This window comes from Euleptes europaea, chromosome 10 (assembly GCF_029931775.1).
Source record: "Euleptes europaea isolate rEulEur1 chromosome 10, rEulEur1.hap1, whole genome shotgun sequence".
Classification (NCBI taxonomy): Eukaryota; Metazoa; Chordata; class Lepidosauria; order Squamata; family Sphaerodactylidae; genus Euleptes; species Euleptes europaea.
The window spans coordinates 63,534,466-63,561,687 of record NC_079321.1 but is presented as its reverse complement, the minus strand read 5'-3'; the positions used below and the strand labels follow the sequence as shown (position 1 = coordinate 63,561,687).

The 27,222-nt window shown below is 42.9% G+C and overlaps 1 protein-coding gene across 1 annotated transcript; it reads right to left on the bottom strand.

Moving 5' to 3' along the window:
• Positions 1–2,806: 2,806 nt before the first annotated feature.
• On the bottom strand, positions 2,807–27,022 carry QRSL1 (glutaminyl-tRNA amidotransferase subunit QRSL1). Its single transcript, XM_056856196.1, has 11 exons — positions 26,429–27,022; positions 23,142–23,301; positions 20,123–20,221; positions 17,888–17,984; positions 16,502–16,678; positions 14,688–14,863; positions 14,472–14,584; positions 12,945–13,137; positions 4,960–5,077; positions 3,548–3,753; positions 2,807–3,154 (listed from the first exon to the last, which is right to left on the bottom strand). Exons 1-11 carry the CDS (start codon positions 27,020–27,022, stop codon positions 2,940–2,942), a joined length of 2,148 nt encoding a protein of 715 aa, XP_056712174.1. The 3' UTR covers positions 2,807–2,939.
• Between the last annotated feature and the right edge of the window lie 200 nt (positions 27,023–27,222).

Genomic DNA, 27,222 nt, shown 5'->3' with positions numbered 1-27,222 from the left:
CAGCTTCTTTGGATTGCCGTTGGTTCTGTTGCACTTGCAAAAAGTGGTCCCCTTGAGATAGTTCTGCTAGGTTTCTCTGGGTTGACATTGTTATGCTGGACATGCAAAAGTGCCCCCTTCCTTGCTTGAGATTGTTCTGTTGTGCTTCTGTGGATTGCCCTTGGTTCTTAAAAACAAACAAACCCCACTCTGATTCTTTGGGTTGACATTGATTCTGTTGAGCTTGCACTGATACATTGGCCATGGGTTCTGCTGGACTTCTCTGTTCCACATTGGTTCTGTTGGCCTTGCAAAAGAGCCCCCGCTTGATTTTGTTCTGCTGGGATTCTCTGGTTTTACATTAGTTTTGTGGGTTGTGGTGGGATTCTTGTGTTCTGCATTGGTTGATTCTTGGCATGGGCGGCATTGACCAGTGGTCGCTGCAGGCATGCCTCTTGGCTATTGCCATGGAGAAAAAAGACTCCCCCCCCCCATTAGAAACAATGAAGGATGGATGGGGGGCATCTTGTTTGGGGGCCCATAGAATTGGACTCCATGATCCAATCTTATTCAAACGTGGCGGTTTTTCTGTGGACAAGCACCAGCAGTTGTGGAGCAATTTTTATGCCTCTAGCTTAAAAACAGCCCCCCCCCACCACCCAGATAGGTTGCCCATAGGCTATAATGGAGCTGAATAATATTGGATTCCCAAATAAATCCTAGATCTGAATACCATACCGGTATTGGGATCCAAAATATAGGGAATACTGATTATTTTTGGCTCCAATATACCGTACTTAGATCCAGAAAAAAAACTTTTTTGAATGCACACCCCTACATACCAGTCCTACACACACTTTTAATTAAATTGCCTTGAAATTAATGGGACATGCTTCCACCAAATAGTTTCAGGGTTGTAGTGCAAGAGGACTGTTCTGTTGGGCTTTCTCATGTTACAACTTCCAATCAGTTGTGATGGGATTATTTTTGATTAAGGCAACATTTTGAAAAGATTTTCTTACTGATTACCATTACTGAGAAATAGCTCTTCTTATGTGACTGCTGTTTTATGATTAGTGTTCAGAGTGATTAATTTGCTGATAGGAAGCAAAAAACTTCACTTCATCACACCCTAAGTACTCAAGCTCTGAATGCATACTCCTAAGAGGTGAAGTTTCTTTCTTTCTTGGAAGAAGGCAGAAATGCTGCAAGAACCCAAGATATGAAAAATTACTTTGTTATTCTCAAAGAGAGACCGGCTCGTTCTTTTTGACTTTCCTTAGTCTAGGCATAATTTGCAGTCTTTTTTAAAAAATCACCATACCGTTTATCTATAGCCTACTAAGTGCTTTCTTCAAATGACTGGCCTGGCCCAAGGGAGTATGATACTGATTCAACAATCCATGTAGTGGTGGAAGGCAGGGGAAATGTGTGTGGCAGATCATAAGGGGAGGAAAAGACTATAGACTTGTCCAGATCTTACCCTCTTCTAGCTTTCTTCTACACTTGAGATCTCAAGGAAATCAAATCAATCATCCATCAAACACGCTGGCCCTTATCTGGTTGGCTAAGACGCTTCTAGTCCAGCTGCTGCCATTCACATGGTATGTGACGTGGGTGAGAAAAGAAGGAAGGTGGCATGAGAAGTCTACAATGATTCCACCTCCATCATCATGTTGCCCCTGAGGAACTTGACTTAAAATTGAATACCTTCCCTGTATATTTATTCATGCTCACTGAGGTCACAAACATATTATCTTCTGTTAGTTGCTGTATGGACTAAATTGGTGGCTGCAGCTGGTCAGGTAATCTCTGTCTCTATTTTTTTTAAAAAAAACTGTAGATCCTAGACTCTAGAACCTGATACAGCTGTAGTTCAAGGGATCCAGGATTTGGATCATCTGATCTCTCTTAAAGCCCCTCACCCATTTATGCAAAAGGTTATATTTGAAAACTAGATTATGTTGTAAACTAAAGGTTTAAATGTAGCCCAGTGCTTGTTTAATGGTTGAGAGATATGACTTTTACTTTTAATGCTTTATACCTCGTTTGGAGAATTTACCTGCCTTAAATATTGTCCATTAAAACCAAACAAATCACACATTTTATTCAAGTAGTAGTAACTGCTTTCTGGATTATACCACCCCTGCCCTCCCGAAATGAGAGACGAATAAGGCTACAGCGGCACACTGTCACATTTGGTAGGATGCTGTTATCTAAATTCCCTAAGCCCAGTGTTTGGAACCGACACATAGCAGTTTTGGAGATACCCTATGTTGAAGTCAACGGAACATTTTCTGAGCAAAATGGGCTGCAGAAGTGTTGTAAATTCTAATCATAAGAGCTCACCATCATAAAACCTGGACACCACAGTTACTTGCAGTTCAAAAATATGGGTGGAGGTGTAGTACATCTCTCTGATCTTTACTGCTAGACTTTTCAATCACGTTACGTCTGTGCCTACACAGACTTGCTCAAGCCCGACTTGTACTTCTGCAGTCCACATGGCTGGCTATTTGGACTGGTGGATTTGGGTTGAATAGAATTATTTCAAGTACCATATAGACTTCAATTTAATTACTGTATTTACTTTAGAGGAAAATAAGACATTCCCTCCCAAAAAGTGTTATACCAAAAAATATTTTTTTTGGGGGGGGGGCATAACTGTCACTTGTATGCAGTTTTAAAACATCCCCCCCTTTCTTTTGATGTCATAGCTGGAAAAAAAAACTACTTTTGCATTTGAGCAAATATTGTATTTAGAAACTGATTACACTCCCAAGCCTCATACAAACTTAACTGCACTCTAAAGACTTCCGTTGATTTCTCTTTGTATTCCATTCTAATGTATTTGCTTCTTGAATCAGAGCCTTTTTCATATAGAAATTGTATTCTTGAATCTTTGAACACAGATGTAGGCTGCTTCAGAATCTGTATAGTTAATCATTTCCAGTCTTAGATCAGGGGAAAGATGCTGATTTCTCCTCTTGAGAGACAGCATCAACCTGTTCCATTATCTGTTCCTGTAGCTGAATCGCCGGGAACTGGACTTGCTCTTCAAACCACTTAGCTACAGTGAGAAGCTGCAGCTCACAGAATGCACGGCCAATAAACTGCAGCCCGAGTGGCAAGCCTCCCTCAGAGAGGGCTGAAGGAACGCTTACAGCTGGTAGCCCTGAAAGACAAAAGATACCTTTAGTGGCACCAATCGATGATAACTCATTGGTTGATCATAAAACCCAGGCTATAGCTATCTGCCCTGAACTGAATGGCCTCACAGAATCCATTTCAAAATCCTCAATGGAAGGATGCTTTCAAGCTATCCAAACTGTTTTGATATAGCAGTGTTATGAGCCCTGTATACTGATCAGGCTGATGAGGTGGTGGATACGGGACAAAATAGTCCTGGGTCAGTGGAGTATCTGAGGAAATCAGCGTGGATATAATTTTTTTAAGGATCAGAGGTTGTACAGCACTGCTGGAACCTTCCAGATCACAAAGATGGCTGAGTGGAAGTGACAAAGACTGGAGGGAGAGGGAGAAAAAGAAAAAAACAGTGAATTGTTACCAGCCATGTTAGCAGCCTGAGTGAAAAGGTCATCCTGGGCGCTGCGGGTTCTATTATCTTCTTTGATGAACTCTACATATGGCACACTGTGGCTGAGAGTAGTTGGAGTGAGCAGAATGTCAACACCGGAACTGAAGACTTTTGCAAAATCAGCAGCAATGAGTCTTCTCACTTTCTGGGCTTTAATGAAATAGGTCTCGTAATTCCTAAAAGACAAAACAAACAAACAAAAAACCCTCCTGTGAGAAGTGAGACCAGGAAAGTGACTGCCAGTCTTCCAGTACTAGAGCTGAATGAGAGCTGAGAGGGATGTGTCCAAGTTACAGTAGGAACTCAATTCTTCTGAGGCTGTTGCTCAAGAAAAGGCATTTTCTCCAACCTGCCCATTGTTAATCAGCTTAAATTATCTATCTATCCATAACACACAAGGTCTTCTGAATGCTTTTCTACAGCACCATCTGTAGCTCACTGCCATATTGGATTTCGCGGTTCCTGTTCCTGGTATGTTTCCACATCACAGCTAACCAAATTTCTCTTTATATCCAGCATTGGATCCAGGGATCTGCTGGTGTGAGAACTGCAGGTCTTTCCTTTCCCCTCCCCCACAAGCAATTCCTTCTGAGCCCAGGAATATGGCAGAACCACCATGGAGTAACAGCCTTACAAGTCAGTTGGCTGCAGTGAGGAGGGGGAAGAGGGCGAAATCGCTCCCTCTTCCATCAGCACAGCTCCTCTGAAAAGAAGAGGAAGCAATTTTGTTCCCTTTCCACTCCTTCCTGCAGCCCACTAGCCTGCATGGCTATTACCCCATGTGGGTCCCATGACCCCATGAATCAACTTTTCCAGGGTCAGAAGCAACTGCTGGGGGAAGGAAAAAGAGGGGAACACCTGTGACCATCACTGCCCTCCACCAACATATTTCAGGATTCAACCTGCAATATAGAATGTACTTTGATGTTTCTTAAGGCACTAAGTTGAACTAAAAAACAAAACTAAACTAAACTAAAAAACAAAACAAAAACAGCCTTGCCTCTCCCCGGTCAGTCAAATGAGACTGCAAGGGAGTGCCTCACCTGTCCACAGCAAACAAACTTCTGAATTATCTTGTTTACCAGAAGAAAGAAACTTGTTTTTAATACGTATACATACAGACATCTTAGATTAATGAAAGCACCAATAAGCTCCCAGCTAGGAGACAGTGTGAGAAGAAAACCACAATCCACCTATTAGATAATGAAGAATTTTAGGAAACAGTGTTTTGCTGTATAATACAGCTATAGCAGAATCAGCAATAATAATATTGCCTTAACTAGGTGGAAAAAACTGTCCAGCATGAGTAATTTCATCCTTAACTGCACAACAAATAAAATGCTGGCTTTGTAGATCTGAGCTTTAAAATGTGCTGAACTTACTGTTTTAGCAAGAAATAGTTTCCCGACAGAATTCGTCCCCTTACAACATCATTAAAGCCTTCCCGGCGCGTTGCTGCATACAAGGCTTCGGTGGACTTGTCAGCACGGCTGCGATGCCCTGAAATTAAAAGTCACCAGCAATTTGGGGAATGTGTCCAAGAGCCGTTCAAAATGACCTCATGCATAACCAACAGAAATCACCGGAGTGTATCAGTTTGTACGCTGTTGTGTCAGACAGCTAGATGCCACGGCATCCTGTTTGCTCCTTGGCAGAACAGCTTAAAAGTGACTAAGGACCAGCGGCCGTTTCAGGTAGCTAGCCAGGCGGTCAAATGGCCCATAAGACAGTGTACTTCAAGTGTGCTTCCACAGATGCAGGAATATCTGTGCAGAAGTTCTAGAACTTACTGTCTATTGTCGAAGGCTTTCACGGTCAGAGTTCATCGGTTCTTGTAGGTTATCAGGGTTGTGTGACCGTGGTCTTGGTATTTTCTTTCCTGACGTTTCGCCCACAGCTGTGGCAGGCATCTTCAGAGGAGTAACACTGAAGGACAGTGTCTCGGAGAGTCACACAACCCGGATAACTTACTGTCTATTGTTCCTACAACTGGAATACACACACTGAAGTAGCCTACTGATGTTGGCAGGCCTGTATACATCAATAATAGTTACCTACAGGATTAGAAATTTAACAGATATTAACTAGTAGGAACACACTTGCCACACCAGTGGAAACAGGGGAAAACATTCCTTAAGTGATAGTTATCAGAGGAAGATGGAAATGTTGTGATGATCTGTGGCTATTGTGTAAAAAAATTTGGTTTCTGTTAAGGTGATCCGGTTAAGCACTGTATGCATGATCTTTGTGATCTCGAGTGCAACCTGCAACTTGCTTTTGTACTGTCCAAGAAATCTAGTTAATGTTTATTCCAGTATCCACCACAAATATGGATTAACAGAGCTCTATGTATTTAATAGCTAAGTTCGCAGATACTTAAATCTGCAGATTGGGGCCACACTGACAACGAACAGATTTTTCTGCAAACTTGGGGCACCCCCCAGGTTTGCAAAAAGATCTGAAATGTTAACAAAAATACACTGGGGGATTTAAATTGCCCCCCAAATAAAAAAGCATTCTCTGTGCAAGTGTAGAGAACGCACCTACCTTTGGCATAGACATTGGTGGCGCCTGGGAGCCGCAGTGGGGTTGGCGGCAGCTGCCAACAAGCCCAGGAGCTGCAGTGGGCCCAGCGGTGTCTGCCAAGGAGCCCAGTGAAAAGGTGGGTGGGAGATGGAATTCCCCCCTGCGAGTATCATGGGCCCACACTTACAGCTTATATTTCTGTTCAGCAGACTCGTAAGATTACTTACATTCATGCCAGTTATAAAATAGCCCTACACATAACCATTTAAAAACACATCTGTATATTAGTGCTGTGCAGATAGCATTTTAAGTCACAATAATTTCCAGTGCTACTATCACTTACTATGCCAGTAACAAGAGTGACACCTTGGCTTATGTGCCCTGCTGTAGGCCTTCCATGTACACCTGGCTGGTCCCTGAGTGAAACAGGATGCTGGACTAGATGGACCCTAACTCTGAACCAGCAGACTCTTCCTATTTATATTCTGCCTTTCTGATAAAAAGAACACCCAAGGTGGCTATCAAATATAAAACAATCCCTTAAAATAGAACATGGGATTTACCCACATTAGTTAATCTAATAATAAACTGCTTGGAAACAGCCTGTGGGAAACAAGATGTTTGAATACAATATTTCAGCTGGCCTGGCACTGGAGAGTACAGGGGTACCAAACAATGCAATTCAAGGGGCTATATGAGGAGAGTTACCTGATTCCCGCTCCTGTACTTTGCAAAAGGAGTTCAGGGTTATTTCAATAACACTGTATTCCCTCATCGGTTGACCTTGAGCACAGACTAACAATAGAGTTGAACAATGCATGTACTCTGTGCTGCAGAGTACACTCTTCTAAGGACACAGCTGCGACAACATTTCTGTCATAATAAAAAACATGTTCCTAGAAATAATGATAAGACAGAAACCACACCCAGCAGCTGGAGTCAGTGAAAGACTTTTCATGAAGCTAAAGAGGCTTTGATACATATCTGATCTTTCTTTGATTAAAATGCATTTCAGAGATGATGGCTCACTGGAGTGGGAGGCACATTTCTTCTGATATCAATGAATCTGCATCTACTCCAGACAATTGGTTACATGCTGTGATTCGTGACTCAGACAGTGATACATAAGCAGCTCAAGTAGTCTTCAAAGGGTTTTTTTTTTTGTTAAACAGCTGGCTTTGGTTTTTAATACAGACTCCTGCACACTGTGGCTTAACTTCGGCTGAACCACGCCTTGCATAGCTTAGCCAGCTTTGTATCAGATCATCAGTCTTTGAACTGCTATGCAATAATCCTTGCTTTTTTGCTACAATGAACACATTAAGCTGCCTTATACTGAATTAGACCATTGGTCCATCAAGGGCAGTATTGCTTACTCTGACTGGCAACGGCTGTCCAGGGTAGCAGGCTGAGGTCTTTCATATCACCTGCAACTTGATCCTTTTTAACTGGACATGTTGGGGATTGAACCTGGGATCTTCTGCATGCCAAGCAGATGCTGTACCACTGAGCCACTGCCCCCTCCCAAAAGGCAATAGTTGAGGTTAACTCAACTCTGCAGGGTGAAGGTTTGTCTCCCATCCTCAGAGCCGATCATTTCCATAAAATATGCAATAAACCTACAACCACACTAGAGGCTTCTGTCTGCTCCTAAGGCCAGATATGCACAGTGGATTCTCCTAGGCAAAGGACCATTCCTTTCCCAGAAGCCATCTGTACTCTTAGTGTGCCTTTTTGGGAGCTTCAACCCCAAATGTCAAGCTCAACTAAGAGTAAGGACCAGGGACTGCATTAGGGTCTGAGCTGTGCAGGATTTAGGCGGCTGCCGGCCTTGTTGACATCAGCTAATTGGACAACCTGAAGACCGGGGAAAACTATTCATGTTTTTGTCTGTCCATTCTGCCACTGGGGAGTCGGGGAGGAAGGAGAAGAAAGGAAAGCACAAGTTATAGAATGCAGTTAAATTTTAGTATTAAAACGTGTTTTAATACTAAAGAGCTGCAGCTTAAATTATGCAAACATTGCTTCTAATGCATTGGTATCAATTTTCAATAGCAGATCTAGCTACTAAGCACACTGGACTGTGATAATGTATAACACAGGCCAGCAATTTTCAATTATATAGCAAGGAGGTGTGTTTCACTATCTCACCCACAACTTTGAAGTTTTCCATCTGATGTCTGATTGATCTGCTGCTTTCAGAGGCTGCTGGTCTTGTGTTCCAGCTTGCCATGTTTCTTTACAACTGTTTACATGAGCACATGTATATGCACACGTTATCATACAGTCACCAGTTCTGGAAAATCTAGCTCCAGAAAAAGATACTGTGAGGGTACGTCCCTTAGGCCCCGCCTCTTAGCCCCGCGCTCTGGCCGGTTCGACTCCGAGGGTGCTTCCTTGGCCTCAGAATGGGAGTTGAGGAAGGACTTTCTCCACTCCTCTCCACCCCACGGCCGGTCTCTGCTCCACTGAGCCCACACTCCACAGCAGACCGCCTCTTCCTCCTCGGCCTCCGCGCCCCTCCCGGGTCATATAGGCCAAGCCCCCTGGGGTCCCGCCCCTTTCTGATCCTCCCCTCCTGCCCTGCTGGGGCTCCCCCGATCATCCCCCACCAGCGCCTGCGTCCCGCCCTCCCCCTCAGCGAAGCCGCGGTCCTGGCTCAGCTGTTTGGCGGTTCCTGCCCCGCCTCCCCCGCTCGCACCTTCCCGCCTCTCTGGCTTTTCCTCGCCCGGCTCTTTCCCCGCCGGGAGAGGCTGCAGCTGAGCAGGGGGGCCGGGCGCAGCTCTCGGAGGCGGCGATTCTTGAGCCCTGCCGTTGCTGGGCTGCGTTGCCGCTCTGCCCGGCTCTACCTGCCCTTGGCCAGGCAGATGGCTCCCTCGGGGGTTTCTCGGGCATCGGAACAACCGGCTCCGTCCTCGCGCCGAGGGATGGGCAGGAGTCCCACCCGGTAAGTGCTCCGCCGGGCAGTCCCTCCGTGAAAGGAGGGAGGGGGGAAGAGACATGGGACCAGCTACAGAGACAGAACAAATGTAGCTCATATTGTTAATTAAAGAAAAAGGACATAGACCAGTGCTAAGTTGTGATATTATACCCTAGTTGGTTTGGAAACCAGGGGTTGAAAACCAGGGATTGGATCCCATGTAGAGTCCCATGGGCACAAGTGGAGAGGGGCTGCCTGATCCAGACCGAACTGCTGCTCCTCTTGGATGGTGGCCACAATATAATAGAGACAAAAGCCTGGATATTGGCTTTTAAATACTGGATTAAAATCTACTTTAGAGCCAACTTGAAAGATCTAATGTTCCATCTTCTGAAGGATCCATATAGGGCCAGCTGGTTCTCGGCAATTTTAGCCAAACTTAATCAAATTGAAATTAACCTGGATGAATTATTAATGCTAGAGGAAAAAGCAGCGTTTTATATAATCAAACGACTCTTAGATCACCAATATCAGAAAATATGCCCGCTCACTCCACCAGTATGTTCCCCACTTAAAATGGGTTTATCAATATTACCCGGAAGGATGCAGCAATATTTTAGTACACTTGAGGAACCTCTTCAATGGAGAGTATTTATACTAGCTCGACTCAATTCCTTTCCATCTAAGGTTTTATATGGGAGGTTCACTAAGACTCCCTTTAACAAGAGGGTATGTCCATGTGGAACAGACCAGCCAGAAGCCCTACATCACATTATTTTAGATTGCCGTTTACATGAAAACCCCCGTAAAAATTTTATATTACCCTTAATCAGCAAATGGATGGCCCCTTATAGAACATCCACTTGCCAATTCTTGCTGAACGACATTACAACTGATGCTACGGTGAAGGTGGCGGAGTTTTTGGCAGAAGTTGTTAAGGTTAAGATTCAAACTCAATTTTGGAACTTCCGGTACAGCGCTGGTCCAAGCAAGATGTCTCTCAGGATTCTGAGGGACTCCAAGATATGTTTGAATAGGGGTGAAATTAAACACCCCACCCCAGCTCCAACTAGGGGACTGGGGAGCAGGATTTCCTCTGCAGCCACGAAGAGTAGTTTTTGACTCCCATATTCTCTGAGAGCGCCTATAAGCCTCCCGGAGATATGGAATGTTGTCCCACAGGCATTTGAGAGGACTACCATCGCCATGAACGTTTTCTTGGCTTGAGGCTTCGACCTCCTTTATCTATCAACACTTAAAGAACAATATCATTGAAATGAAACCCTCACCATCCAAAATCTGAGTAAGTTACAAGAACTCTTTTGTTTTTACCTTGAATCAGACGTTTTGAAAGATTGATATAACCATCAATGCAATCCGCACCTCTCCGCCCAGAATACAAGTGACTTTGTATTTTTAAAGACTATAGTTAAACGGCAGGAGCCCTATCTATCCGATCTCTACTTAGACATAACAAACGGGACATTTGAAAGACACTCTAGCTACCAATTAGATGCCAAGGTGCTAAAAGGGGTGGGAGCGAACGGGATAAATTCCTCTGGAGCTGACGTCTTTCTGATTCAAGAATGTCCTCCAGCCACGTTTTCCCTGGAAAACGTTTTGAGAACTCTGTTTTGAGAACCGGAAGACAGCAAGGAAACACTCTCGCAGCTTCACCAAGCGAAACCATCGAGACTGAAGGGGAAAGACTATCACAGGAATTCGTAGGATCAGAAGTGCGTCTCCCTTGTGCAATGGCCAAAATATTCCTACCACCTGGAATCTAACGAGAGGGGACGACGGACGGTCCGCAATTCAACAACACCCTGCTCACTCCCTCTTTTACAGCCGAACTAGAGTGTCAGTAAAACTTGATGGTTCTTTAAAACCACACTAATTGTTTTACAACGGAGAGAAGAATCTGCAGTCATTTAACCCCGGTAACCATAAAATTGATGAATAGGAAAGGTCTCGGCTCCTGCCAACATACTTAAAACAACACTCCTTCGATACTGGTGAATTTTTGGAATTATTTTCAGAAATAAACATGGAAAAGGTCGACGATATGATACAGGAAATGCTAGCAAAACACACTGATGCCTTTACCAAACAATATGAGTAAGTATCTCAACAACTGGTTCAGCTAACCAGCATATTGACTAGTCTAACCCAAACCACTAACCAGTCTAGTCAGAAATTGGACATTTTGACAAGTGATATTAAAAATATGAAATCTCAAGTCTCTACAATGAAAACTGATATGGGAAAAATGGACATCTCAATTAAAAAGGCAGCTGAAGAACAGAAAGATATCAAAAACAAACAGATAATTCAAGATAAACAAATCCAAGCTATGCATTCCCAACAAGAAAATGCCAAGGACCAACTAGCTATGATGGAGATGAAACAAAGACAATCAAACGTACATCTTCGTAATTTTCCAGAAGAACTGGGAGGTACCAGAACAACCATCATAAAATCATTGGCTGACCTGACTCATATAAATGAACAAAATCTGGACTATGCAATAAACAAAATATACAGAATTCCTTTACCCACTAGATTGGAGAAGACAAAGGCCAGGGACATTATGATCTCCTTCTATGACATCAGGATGAAAGATTATATTATGCAAACTTTTTATGACAATCCTTTGTCAGTGAAAGGAAACCCACTCATAATTCTTAAGGATATCCGGCAACATTTGATGATGAAGAGAAACATCTACAAAGAATTTTTTGGGACACTGAAGAAGAATGGAATAAGATTTTGCTGGATCTTTCCACAGAGACTTATTTTTACCTACCAAGAGGTCAGATTTACTATCACTTCACAGGAGGATGTGGAAAATTTTCTGAAAAACCATGAAAAAGATCTAGCTGGTCTTAACCATGAGCAACAACAACAAGAAGAAGAGGAGAAAAAGGAGTTGGCCTTGACACTTGAACAAAAAAGACCAGAACCTAAAAATATCAGAAGTGTTGGAAAAACAAAAACTCACAGCAAGAATAAAATCAAAAGGAAGCATGCAGTTCATGGGTGATAGAGAGATACGGAGGGCTAAATAGGGAATTAAATGATGACTAGTGAATTTTGCTACTATTGATCTAATCCTTTTACTTTAACAATATTTCTGAAATAAAAATTTGTTACTATATTAAATTAATAAACAGGTATTAATTGTAATGAACTAGATAATTTAGAATTAATTTAGTAACCAAGTTTGACGTATTTTCTTGGATTAGAACTTCTACACAAAAGAGTAGATAAATTTATAGTAAGATGGAGGAAGATGAGGGGGAAATCTTTTATTTTAACATCTTTTTATTATTAGATGAAAATGCTTTTCGATGACACAGTTAAATTTTTCTTTTGTATTATCTATTAAATGAATGTGTTGCTGAAAAGTTACCCAACAGTAAAAAATTGTGAGAATAAAAAATTTATATATATATATAAAAAGATTCAAACTCAATTTTAATCTAGATATGTATTATCTGTTTATCTCTGACCTTGTGATCAATTTTATTATGCCAATAAAGGTTATCTGATCCTCTTGGATGGTGGCCCACTGACAAAAATCATGGGGAGGGGCCGTGGCTCAGTGGTAGAGCAACTGCTTGGCATGCAGAAGGTCCCAGGTTCAATCCCCCGCATCTCCAGTTAAAGGGACTAGGCAAGTAGGTGAAGTGAAAGACCTCTGCCTGAGACCCTGGAGCGCCGCTGCCAGTCAGAGTAGACAATACTGACTTTGATGGACCAAGGGTCTGATTCTGTAGAAGGCAGCTTCATGTGTTCACCCCCACTGCACTCGCAGCAATCTGTGCATGATCAAAGTCAAAGTTTATATTACACAGTTGCCTAACTATGGTCAGAAACGAACTTACACAAATATTAATGTTTGCTGAAAAGAAGCCTTACCATACTCCAGACCATCAAATCGGGCCATGTTTGATGCTACTTCAGCTGCGCACAGGACATGGTAACAGACAATTGAGTAACAAGTGTGGGGCAGACTCACTTCAACCACTTTGGCGCCTGCTTTCTCAAAGAGGTCGGCTGCCTTGGACCACACTGCCAGCGTTTCACTTGACAATTCTGGCGCATTGTATTCCTTGGGAAGGGAAGAAAATTGCAGTGGCATTAACCCTCTTTCTGAGTATTTTTACGGTGCTCATCCAAGCTGATGTGTTGGGAAAAAACCCTCAGGTTGCTTCAAGTATGTCAAAGAAAACTTGGGCGTGCAAATTTGTTCTCTCTGAATTGCAGATCTCTTTAATTATTATGCGACCGTGTTTCCTTTGGCAGCCAGTTGGGACACTGTGTGCCCAATCAATTCTAGTTACAGATTCAGTGCCAAAATGAAGCTTGCTTCAGAAGGCCACCTTTGCAAACCATTTGGGAATGGCTGAGATGAGTCACAACAGTTTCTAGCCCAAAGAGTTGGGATGATGAATAAGGGCATAATCACCGGCAGGGAGCTCATCAATAATAATAATAATAATAATAATAATAAAAAAGAGCCAGGGTTGTCAGTGACAGCTCTGCACAAACCCAAATGCAGACTAAGGAGTTTCATGTAGTGGTGATGGAAAGGTGTGAAGCAACATAACACTTTGCATTCTAATAGCCATACTGTGCAAGGCCCAATTCCGCAATCAGTGGTGGGCAAGGCACAGGAGGAGTGCTTTTGCTTCCATAAATTATTATTGCATAAATGTTATTTCAAAACAAAAATGCACACGTACTGTTTCACATAAAATAATGTATGTAAATATATATATTGATATTATATGTTTCATTATAAACAATGGTTACTGATCTAGATGATTAAATTATTGGCATGACAGTTCAAGACCAAAGTCATGCTTACAATATAGTAATGGTTGTTTGGGGATGATCCTTCTTCACATGGATGTTCAGCTAGAGCAACATATGTTACACAAAGGGGAGGTTATCTTTCCTGCTATTTTGGGAGAGGGATGTGTATAGAATTGGATGCTGAGGAATAAAGTATTCAAGATTACCCACCTCAGTGAGCGAATGGTCTGTTTCTTCAGATTACAAAGTATCTCAGTCATATGGATTATGTATGAAAGTGCCTTCAAGACCCTCCTACAACCCTCCCCAAATGAACTGGTGGTGGAGGAAAGTGCCATCAAATTGCAGCTGCTTATGGTGACCCCGTGGGGCTTTCAAGGCAAGAGACATTCAGGGGCAGTTTGTTACTGCCTGCCTCTGCGTGGCAACCCTGGCTTTTCCTTGGAGGTCTCCCATCCAAATACTAACCAGGGCCAACCATACTTAGCTTCGGAGATCTGACAAGATTGGGCTAGCCTGGGGCATCCAGGTGAGGACATCCTAGTATGAATTAGGATACCAATTAAATGTTGTTTTGGTGCCAGTTCAGTCACTCCTGTCCAGTGACCAATTATATACCGTAGTCACCTTTGGTATGCCTATGCAGAGATGACTTGTATCTGTAATACTGGGTAGCTGGAATGGATGAAAGGGGTCCTGTACCGTCGTTGAGTCTTTTGGATCATGTCCACCAAGTACTCCTGAAAGAAGCAAAGAAATTTTAAGCTCCAGAAAAGAGTACACTACTGGAACTAAATTAGTTTTGAGACAACTGCCCTGGGGAAACAAGTACATTCGTCATACCCAACATAGTCGCTGCATCATCCACACATCTTGTCAAAATGCCTGGCACATCCATAGAATTCACAAGTGGAATGAGGCCATGACGGGAAATTAAGCCATATGTTGGCTTCAAACCAACAACTCCACAGAGAGAGGCTGGATTCCTGGTTGACCCCCCACTATCAGATCCCAGTGCCCTATGGGATGAGAAAAAAAGTTATCGTTAGGAACAGACTTCAGGTCACAGTTGGCTTTGCCCTTATACCTATGAATGACACCAAAGGTAGATTCATTCTAATAATATACAGAATAAATGACCTTTAATAAAGAACAGTCAGTCTAGTTCATATGCAATGCAGTCCTTTGAAGTTACTCCAGTCTAAGCCCATTTCAACTCAGCAAAGAATTTCATTGTTAAATGTTAAAAATGCTAACTCATCAGGCACATGGAGTGGAATGGTATGCATACAGATGCTGACGGTGGCATAGTGAAGATGAAACAAAATATGAGCAAATTAAAGAAATTCATGCTGTGCCTTCATATGTTTATCACATATCTCCAGCAAGCATTTTTTTCTATTTGTATATTCCTTGTTTTTACCAAATAACCATGGCCCAAACTCGATAGTGCCAGTTTATCAAAAACTGGGTATCTTTTAGTTATTCCCCCTCCCCACCCCCTTTTTTAGCTTTTAAAGAAATTCTTATTGTCAGTTATGTCAGTGAGAATAAACCTAGAATCAGAAGTGCAGAAAAGAGCAACCAAAATGATTAGGGGACTAGAGCAACTGTCCTATGGGGAGCGGTTAAGACGCTTAGGGCTGTTTAGCTTGGAAAGAAGGTGGTTAAGGGGAGACATGATAGAGGTCTATAAAATTATGCATGGTTTGGAGAGAGTGGACAGGGAGAAATTTTTCTCCCTCTCCCATAATACTAGAACCTGGGGTCATCTGCTAAAGCTGGAAGGTGAGAGATTCAAAACAGATAAAAGGAAGTATTTTTTCACACAACGCATAGTTAAATTGTGGAACTCCCTGCCCCAGGATGTGGTGATGGCTGCCAGCTTGGAGGGCTTTAAGAGGGGAGTGGACATATTCATGGAGAAGAAGGGTTTTCATGGCTGTTAGTTAGAAAGAGATATTAGTCATGCTGCATACCTATTCTCTCTAGTATCAGAGGAGCATGCCTATTATATGGGGTGCGGTGGAACACAGGCAGGATGGTGCTGCTGCACTCTTCTTGTTAGTGGCTTCCTAGAGGCACCTGATTGGCCACTGTGTGAACAGACTGCTGGACTTGATGGGCCTTGGTCTGATCCAGCAGGGCCTTTGTTATGTTCTTATAAGTGTTAGAGTGAGATTTTCAGACTATTCGCTCACATTGCCATCAAAAGGTATTTCATCATTAAGGATGTTGTAGATTTAACCAAATCAAAAGGTTTGTTTTTGTGAGGTTGAGGTGCTGCACAGGTTTTTGATGTCATGGCACTTCTCAAATAGCAAAGGCTAGGAAGATCAGCAACATCCTTGCTCCTTATTGCCACAAACTTCTTTTCAAGCAGCACAAAGAGCTCATGTTGAGATTATAAAAAAGAATTTAGAACAAAATGATCTGTCAAGCCTTGGGATCTAAAAAGTCAAGGTGGGGGATTACTATGTCCTCATGACTCCTTTTGATCCACTTTAATCCTGTCTGGTCCAGAATAAATTTCAAGTACTAGTTAGAAGCTGTGTAGCCTCTGGGTACTGTTTGGCACTTGGCAAACGTTTGGCACTAAACACTTAATTAGTAGCACTATGATTTTAAATTAGAAACCATTAAAAAATGCTTCTTACGCAAAGCATGTGGAAGATGACACTGCAGCTGCACTGCCTCCAGAGCTCCCGCCTGTTATCAGCCAGCTGAGCTCTTCATCCTGCAGGCTGGAGTTTCGCCTGCACTTTTCTCTGTATTGCCGTGAATAACTCCAGGGGTTCCTCACCGGTCCAAACGCCCCATCTGTACTTCCAGACCTAGAGAAAGCAAGTTGGAGGGGAGGAAGGCACAGGCTTATTGATGGGCTCAACCATCTTTTCTCTATCGAAGTGTATTCGAAACCGCTTGCTCCCGAGTGGAACCACAAAAGGTCCGTCAGTTGTCAGTCCAGACTCTGATATCTTTACACAATAGCCGCTTTCGCATGCTATACTGAACACATGTACAGCCTTACAAATGAAACCAGGGACCAGTACCTGGATCAATGTGGACTTACTACCACACCCTGAGCAGTAATGCGCATTAAATGTACACAAGAGTTACTCAATGCACGTATAAAGGCTATACTGTACATGCATACATGTATTCACTATAACGTGGACTACTGAAAGTGGTAATTCAGGGGTAAGAAATCTGTAGTTTTTAAAGGATTTTTCTGTGGTTTTATTAAAAGATATGGGAACTTCATAATTCTGGACATAATTTATGAAACTGCTCCATAACTCCGAAGAAACAATGAGATATCATTACCCCTGTTAATCAGCATGCCCATTCAACCACAGTAGCCAAATTATTTTACATGCCAATACTGGGTAAACGTTTAGGGATGCAATTTCACACAAGTACAGAATATCATGTATTTAGTTCAATATTCAAACACCTGGAGATCTTGGCTTTTTTTCTCAAAGATAAAGTGTAATTTCCAACCACCAGGTTTGCATAGACAGGCTTGAATTTGCATGGCCACTGCCTTAGAAATAAGAGTAGGAACAAGTTTCCCTTTGGATTTCCAGGGGTGAAGGATGCAAAGGCTTCAGCAGCCTGTCATCTCCTTGCAGTTCTCCAGGATAAGCATTATTAATCCTGTAATTCAACAAGAGCGAAACAGAGCAGCAAGCGCCAAGGAAGCATGCGTGGCGATTTCACCGCACTTAAAAAGGTAAAGGTCCCCTGTGCAAGCACTAGGTCATTCCTGACCCATGGGGTGACGTCACATCCCGACGTTTACTAGGCAAACTTTGTTTTACGAGGTGGTTTGCCAGTGCCTTCGCCAGTCGTCTCCCCTTTACCCCCAGCAAGCTGGGTACTCATTTTACCGACCTTAGAAGGATGGAAGGCTGAGTCAACCTTGAGCCAGCTACCTGAAACCGACTTCCGTTGGGATCAAACTCAGGTCGTGAGCAGAGCTTGGACAGCAGTACTGCAGTTTACCACTCTGTGCCACGGGGCTCCTTCACCGCACTTACCCCATAGCAAATTCATCTAGGTTTGTTTTCCCAATAAGTATAGCTCCTTGATCCAGCAATTTCTGAACTACTGTTGCATTGTAAGGGGGTACATAACCTGAAAAAAAACCACAAATACTTTATGACATAATACCGTAGTAGCTGGATTTTGCTCTTACAAAATGGGCAATTGGATTATGGACAATTGTATGTCCTAGAAAGGCTTTACATATTGTTATGTTTAGATTTTTTCAATCTTTTTCAAAAAATTTCTATTTTGGGAAATAACTTATTAAACCATCCAAGAAAGGGATTCTACAACTAACAGGACTGATTATATGAGTTACAAAAAAGCCACTACTAGAGAATGCTACTAAATTAGGTATTTATTGACTTGCTAGCTAGTGCATCATTTAACAACCATCTCTAGTATTGTGCATACAAGGAGTCTTCTGCTGGTCTTAGCCTTACAATAACCTGTGTGTTCTGGATAGTAATGAGGAATGCTCCAATTAACTGCTGGCTAGAGATTTCCAGTTTTGCTTCTGCATCCTATGGGGCTCAGGTTCAACTCAGTTCTGCAGCTAATCACTGTGTAAGCTCAAATTTGCAACTGCTCTCAATTTTAAGAAAGCTATGAGCTGCAGAATTTTAGGGCATGATGGATGAACCCAATCCCGCCTCCTCCTTTTTTTGTAAATATCCAGCCTGACAAAGAGGCCTGGGGAATTCAAAGGCTTGCACTCACTCATTTGTGATGTTCTGGTAGGTTACACTACTGTATTCTGGTAGGGATATGTGTGCACATGTAGATAGAGTAGTGTAACTTTGTTTTATATAAAACTGAAGAAGAGAATAAGAGTTGGTTTTTTATATGCCAACTTTCTCTACCACTTAAGGAAGAATCAAACCGGCTTACAATCTCCTTCCCTTCCTCTTCCCACAACAGACACCTTGTGAGGCAGGCGAGGCTGTGAGGTAGGCGAGGCTGAGAGAGCGCTAAGTGAACTGTGATTAGCCTTAGGTCACATGCTAGATTCATGTGGAGGAGTGGGGAAACCAACTCAGTTCACCAGATTAGCATCCACTGCTCATGTGGAGGAGTGGGGAATTAAACCCGGTTCTCCAGGTCACTGCTCCTAACCACTGCTCTTAACCACTACGCCATGCTGGCTAGAGCAGTTTACGTACTAAAAACATATTAGCATATTTACATGTGTTGTATATTTGCCCCATGTCAGAGGATTTACTGAAATACATTATTCACAGAACCAGACTACTGCAATATCATGCAGATTTTTTAAACTTCAAAGCCTACAGTAATTTCTTCAAGCAATCATTTAAAATAATTATATCTAGCAAACTTTATTGAGTCACCAAGTGGCTAACAATATTGAAACAAAACTTAAAGCAAACAGAGAAACAGAAGCAAGGTAAAAACAACAACTCCTTTAAAAATCTAAATTTGCAGTATTACCTAAACACCAGCTGAAAGCCAACAGCAGTAGAAATGAATACAACTAAAGTAATCAGCAGCATACCAAAGAGTCTGCATAAAATTTATCATAAAAGGATCAGAAAATCAATCCATAGAAAGATGCAAAAAGATTTGTTGGATTTATACAGGCATAATCCACACAAAATTAAAACACAACTATATTTCATTCTGCTTGTACCTGTGACATGGCAGCTTGCACAAAATTCTTTATAATTCTCCCCCATGCCAGCCCCCCTTTCAGGACCTTCACACCATTCCTAAGGGTTGATGGACCCCAAGAGCCAAAAAGGGTACTTCAGGAAGGGAAAGGAAGGAAACTTTCATTCCTCAGGCACCACCCCTGGCTTTCACCAAGGGCATTAACTACACGTTTGACCATCTCCCACTGAATGTTCTTAACTTCCGCTGGTTCCTGCCCAATTTACATGATGAAAATAATCGTGTAAAAGAATAACTGTGCTTGTAAAGAAGATAAAGAGGCAGGAACAATATCATTCCTACAGTTATCTTAAAGCCTTAAAAGTGTTCATTTGGCAAAGAAATAGGCTTGAGCTACAGCTACCCTGCTTGATGCAACTCTGACAGCAAATCCTTGGGCTCATTTAGGGCAGCTGCATATCAATAATCCAATGAATCCACACATCGATATAGTTATATGAAAGAATACATTTTCATGTCTAAACAATAACAGTCCTGTCTGTTTCCTGAAATGATTTGAGATGAAAAAACAACCCCCCCCCAAAAAAAACCCGATTTACCTTTTAACATATTGGATGCACATGTTGTTTCAATACCCATTGTACTGAAGTTGTCTTTCACTGCAATAGGAATTCCATCTAAATCTCCCAGCCTCTGACCTACATTATGGACAACACAAGGACATTTTAAATCTTATATGTATGGAATCTTATTTACATTACTTTTCAGAGGCAGCAAGGTACATTCCTTCAATAGTGTAGGATCAGGCATCCTAACCCTTTTCATTTTATACCCTTTTGCAGGTACTGTTGTGCTTAGTGATAAGTAGCTGTACCGTACCAAAGCAAGACAATATGGTATTTCTTTGTGGTTGCATTAGGAATCTTGTGTTCAGTCACATAATCTGCCCTGACAGTGTGGTTGAATGTGCATGGACACACAGTTTGTCACTTTGTTTATCATTTGGAGAGTTCCTCCATCCAACAAAACTGATTTTCAGGCAGCCAAATCCTGTGTTGGTCTTTAATATTTGCAACACACATCTTAGTGAGCCTCAGTCATACCAACAGCAACTTGCTGTTGCACTTGACACATTAAAAAAAAGTTTCTGATGTAGTTTCACCTCTTAAGATAAATAGTAATACCTGAATGGGAAATGCTGTGGGAATCCCATGTATGTAATATCCCTGTTTCTTTAAAGGAAGTACAGCATACAAATGTCCAAGAACCAACCTTTTACCAAGGTTTGTTTTCAATATTTTGCTAAACAGAACTTTGTTCTACAAATCACTCAAGTAGGAATACTTGGTTTCAGTTGAGGTAAACTGGAAGAATGCGAAATAGACCAAATGAAAGTACTCTGTTTAAGCCAGCTAGGGCTTTAGGTTGGTTGAGTTTTTTTTAAGACCCAATGTAAGTACACGTACCATTGAAACTAACACAATATAATCCAGGTTCTTTGTTTGAGATCTGATTTAAATGTGACAGCAGCAAGGCCAAAACACCCACCACAGGACTTTGTATGGTCTGGTTTAAACTGGGTTGTAACGCATGTGCAGCAGTCACAAGAACTTCGCTTGCCAGAGATATGCAATCCTTGGGGATACTGTGCTGGCATGTGACCTGAGCTTGCAGAGCTGTTTTGCACAAGTTGTAGCCCAGTTTAAGCAAGAGGCTGAGCAAATGCAAAAGTCATGCCCTTTTCCTAGCCAGTGTCATGTTCAAATTGGGCCAAGATTTGGCTGCATAACAGCAGCTAAATATCATGGAACATGACTCCTGCTAACAATACACAGACAGCATGACAGGCACGTAATGCCAGTACAAACAAATGTGCATTGAGAACTAAGTAATAAATCTGCCATACCACTAGACCAGACCTTGACAAATTTTGTTTGGCTACTGGAACCAGCCCCAAATGTAGGGATTTCATCCCCCACGTCATCTCGGGTGAAACCTCTGCATCATTCCTCAGTCAGTCAAGCGGCGCTGGGAAACCACGTCACTTCAGACTGCCTTTGTTTAGAGGGCTTAAACAAAGGAAAGGCTTCTTCCTCCCTGTACTCTATCTGCAACATTGTACCATTACAGTGTACAAGCTATTCTAATTGCTGACTTTGCCTGTTGCACTGAATTCTGCTGCTTTGGTTAGGATATAAATAAAAGACAGCTGGCTATACATGCCAGGTCTGCTTGTATCATACTGACTGCCTTGCCTTGCTCTTTCCGATTCCCACATCTGGTGACCGCGACGTGATTCAAATCCACTCTCTCCACTGGACCCACGCTTACCACGACTGGAAAAGGTCTACGAGTACTCTCATTTTTTATCCTTTAGGGCTTTAAACTTTCTAATGATTGCTATCCTCAAACCAAATCTTAAGCTCTTCACAGTTTCTCATAACTTTATTAAAGCTATGACAACAGTATTGTAGTATATACAGAATATAGGGGTAACCCTGGTTGACATCACCAAAACAAAAGTTTACCTCTAACCCTAGCCTAACCTCTCTCCAATTTTTAATAATGCCATTAATGTTTCAAAAGCTTGATTTAATTGAATATTGGACCTATTACAGAAAGCAACTGGTTAAGAAGTGAATTCATCCACCACCACTGACTGGTGTAAAAGTCTGCATACAAACAAGCAATGACAAGAACAATTATAACAATTATTAAGTTATACCACAAAACATTTAGTGCAATCCTGAAGGGGGGTGCCGAATTGGCATAGGAGCCGGCGTAACCCCGCACTGGCGTAAGTGCCCATTTATCCCTGGATAAGGGGCACTTATGCTGGCACAGGGGGCATTCATGCCAGCCCTGGCATGCCACGCTGCTAGGCAGGGCTCTGCCAGTGGCGTTGCCTCCTGGCAGTGTTCCAGCACAGTGTTCCAAGTCCCTGCGCCGGCATCTTGGGAGGTGTTCCCAAGCGTTCCGGGGGTGGTGGCGGTGGCGGAACTGCCTTTAGGCAGCATCCTAATCCCTTTCACCCTGGGAATGCCCCCTCCAGTTGCAGTGTCGCTACACCACCTTTTATAGTGGAGTAGCCTTGCTGTTTTCTTTGAGAGTATTTTCCCCATTTTACATTTTAAATTGTTTTATTTTTACTGTCAGCATCCAGGAAGCCTCTGTGGAGGTGCTGTGGCTGCTCTGCTCCCAGCTGCCGTACATCCATTCCCCTTCAGGAATAGGCTGCTCAATGCAAAATGATAAACTTTGGGTTGGATCTTAGCCAGCTTTTTTGCTCAGTCTTGGCCAATTCCTCTCCCTATTACAGCTCCCATTCCAAATGGCTTTTGTTAGGACAGGTCTCATGATCCAAAACATTTCTTCCCTTTTCACCTGTGGAAATACTGGTTGGATCCAACCCTTTGTACATCCACTTAGAACTGCTGAGAGACACTACAATAAAATCACTGCTGAAAATACTAAGCACAACCATGAAATTTCTGGGTGCCATGGAGATTTGGTTCCTGGGATATGTCGAGCCCTGCACTAGACTAAATTAAACTCAGCTGGTACAACTTTTTTAAAATAACTGTCAAGATCACAAAAAATACTGCAGGATGAAATTACCTTTTCTGTATCTTTTTTCAGATGCTTCAGCCTGCTTTAATGCTGTGTCCTCTGTTACAGTGATATAAGCATTAAGCACTTTGGTGTCCTTGATTAAGGCCAAACACTTCTGACAGAGCTCTACTGGTCTCACTTGGCCTTCTTTTAATGCTACAGAAATCTGAGATGACAGACAATTTTTAAAAGAAATTGAGAAATAAAGACATCAGGTTTCCCGAAACAGTTTCCTACTTGGAATGAACTTCGTGCATACAGTACTTTTGTATGTTAAAAAGGCAAAATAATTGACTGAGCAAACAACTTTGTGGGTAATTATATAGAATCAAAACTGTGGTTAGGGTAATGAACTAGGGTCAGAAAAAACTGTGCTCACATCCCTCTCAGCAACAAAGCTGAATGATTGATCTTGGAACTGTCCCTCTCTGTCAAGTATCTCTCATAGGCCGGTTGTGAGGATAATACTGGCAAGGAGAGGACTGTGTCCACCACCCCAAGTTTCTTTTAAGAAGAGTAGAAAAATGTAATTAAAATAACTACTAAAACATATATTGCATAAAATAGTCCCAAGCCTTTCTGGAATAACATGGGAGGCAGTTCAGCAATTAGACTTGAAATGTATGCATTTATAGACTTAAGTTATAGCCAGCCTTTCTCACTGAGATTCAGGTTCTGTTACCCATAAATCTTGTGTTAGGTAATAAATAAATTCCTACAGTGTTATCTGATCACATGTTCCAAGAAAGATGACAGAAGTCAGCAGGACTGCTAGTGCTCCAACGAATGTTGGATAATAGCCACGACTGGGGGCCACTGACCATGAAACAATCGCCACATCAATTCCCCTTCAAATTGATCGACATTGCATTTCTCTTTACATGGCAAGCACCTACCATAGGTTCAAGTCAAAGGAATATTTCTACAGATGGAAGGATTTCCACCTGTTCTCATTTCTGTCCTCCATCTGCAGCCTAAAATGCCCCCTCCTGAAATGCTGCTACTGGAAAAGCAGGAAGGGGGAGGCAAGAAAGTCATACTATGCATACAAAAACCATTCCATCTGCAGAAATGCTGAATTGGAACCAAGCCCATATGGCTAAGGTTTTAATTTTTTTAATACTATCATAACCCCCTTTATAACCAGTGATTATAGATGCTGTACACATGTTGGTCATTTATACGTGGGTACTTTCACTCACATTCACCCCCGGTCTGTCTCAGTTGGTTTTTTGAGTTATACATGAATTTTACGTCCATGAGAGATTACCTCGCTGCCAGCCCTTGCAATGTCCAGGTCTTCCCATTCTTCTGTTAACCCAATTCTTCCCTCTCCCCTAAGCATAAGGCCAAGTGCGGGGCAAGCAAGGCAGCATGTCCAGAGGCAGGGATTTAAATAATTCCTGCTTCCTCAGAGCTCATTGTGAGCACAAAAAGGCTTTTTAAAACTGAGGCTTGGATCCCCCCCCCTTTTCAGATTGCTCCGGGTTTTGTTGTTGTTCTCAAAATGCTTTTTTATGTGGCAGTTGGGTTGGATTTCCTCTCACAGTAAGCACTACAAGTAAGCCAATTAAAAAGCAACATTTAAAGGGGCAGGGACTTGATTTGAGCTTGGAGACCGCTGGTGCATAGATTCCCAACAGGAAAGTGTGGGTCTAGCCAGCAACAAACCTCAGGTAAAACTCACATGCATAAATGACCGTTGTCTCTACACCCATTCCTAGCACAAACAGAGGTCTGGTTTACACCCTGAACAGCATGCATTTTCAGGACTTGTTATATTGTCCAGACCCTGCAATTCAAGATTGAGGATCTTCTGGGTGGTAGTATCTCAACTGTGGAATTCTCTGCCCATGAAAGTCTGCCCAGCACTTTTAGGAAGCCAAATAAATCTTTTTTCATGTTGGAAATTACTTAACAGCTAAAGGTATCAGATATTTATCTTTTCTTGACTGAATTATAACTGAATTTTTTTTTTTTTTGGCTTTTACCCATGTGCAAGAAACTTACTGAAGAAGCACTAAAAGCAAGTTAGTATTCAAAGCTGGTGTGGCCAAAATCCTTGCATATTACGAGACCACAGCAGTAGTACAATGGTCTAAGGTTTCAGAGGGATAACCATGTTAGTCTGCTGAAGCAGAAACACAAGTCCAACAATTTAAAAACTCACAGCATTTTATTCCATCAAAGAACCAGGCTAGAGCCCACAAAAACATATGATGGAATAACATCTGTTAGCCTTTAAGGTGTCTCTAGACTTCAATCCAAGAGATGGATTGACTCAATAAAGTAAGCCACAGCCTTCAATTTGCAGGATCTGAGCAGGGCTGTCAAAGATAGGACATTTTGGAGGACTTTCATTCATAGGGTCGTCATGAGTCGGAAGCAACTTGACGGCACTTAACACACACACAGACGGCACTTAACATACCACACCCTCATTAGCACATTATCTTGATACTTACAGGACAATGATTAGCAGATTACCTTTGATAATTTTTGCAGGACAATGATTCAGCTCAAACCCAACCCCTGACTATATATTACTCTTCCTACACACTTGACACTGAGAGACACTGTCCTTCAGTGTTACTCCTCTGAAGATGCCTGCCGCAGCTGCTGGCGAAACGTCAGGAAAGAAAATACCAAGACCACGGTCACACAGCCCGGATAACCTACAAGAACCAATGAACTCTGACCGTGAAAGCCTTCGACAACATTTTACGCACACAGACTTCTCTTTATTTGGGCTACAGTTGACATTTTCTTCCTTGGCATGGTTCGATACTTAGCACTTTCACACAGCCCAAATGATGCACTTTCAGTCCACCTTAACGATTGTTTGCAATTGGATTTTGACCGTTCACACAGTAAAATCCACCTTCAAAGTGCATTGAAAGCGCATTACTTGGGCTGAGTGAAAATGCTGGGAAATACAACAGGTGAAGCTTGGGAAAGCTTTTCATGTTGCCTTTCCGGCTGTCACGTCTCTCTTACCGGCACTTAAGCCCTACTGGGGAACAGGAAGCATGCACTCGCAACAGGAACCCACGCTGCTTACAAGCCGACACAGCGTCGCGGCAAGCAGAAAGAGGCAGGGCAAGAGCAACGCGAACGTTTCGACCCGCCCGACGGATGGCCGACCCCAGCCGTACCCTCCCTAACCTCTCCGAGCGAGGCGCGCAGCATCTTCCCTGCGACCCTCAAGGCTTCCCCCAGAGCGCCTCTCTACCGAGAACCCCAGGGTACTAATCACAACATGGGCGCCGCCATATTGAGGCGCGCTTCCTAACATCGCCGCCTCTAATTGGCTCAAGCCTCAAACGGCTGGTATGACGCTGCGTCCCTATTGGCTCAAACCTCCAACGGCTGGTATGATGCTGCGTCCCTATTGGCTCAAGCCTCCAACGGCTGGTATGACGCTGCGTCCCTATTGGCTCAAGCCTCCAACGGCTGGTATGACGCTGCGTCCCTATTGGCTCAAGCCTCAAACGGCTGGTATGACGCTGCGTCCCTATTGGCTCAAGCCTCAAACGGCTGGTATGACGCTGCGTCCCTATTGGCTCAAGCCTCCAACGGCTGGTATGACGCTGCGTCCCTATTGGCTCAAGCCTCAAACGGCTGGTATGACGCTGCGTCCCTATTGGCTCAAGCCTCAAACGGCTGGTATGACGCTGCGTCCCTATTGGCTCGGCAGTCCGTGCTTCCGGGGGGGGGGCGGAAATTGAATTATTGGGCGAAGCAGGGAGTTGGGTTGAAGGAGACTCGGGGCAGGTTTCTGTGAGGGCGGGCTGGGTCGGTGGGAGGAAAGGGCTGAGGCAGGCCTTGGAGTGTAGGCCATTGTGGGGTGGCTCTTCCTGAGGGGGGCTGGCTTCGTCGCCTGCCATTATCCAGAGGGGACTGGCGTGTTGACACCTCAGTAAAGAAGGGGACCGAAACGCCTGTGAAACATAGAGAGGAGCGAAGACTCAAACCCTTCTTCTGTTTTAGCTCTTCCATCCCGTTTATATATGGTCCTGATTTATTTATTACCTAACACAAGATTTATGGGGCACAGAACCCGAATCTCAGTGAGAAAGGCCGGCTA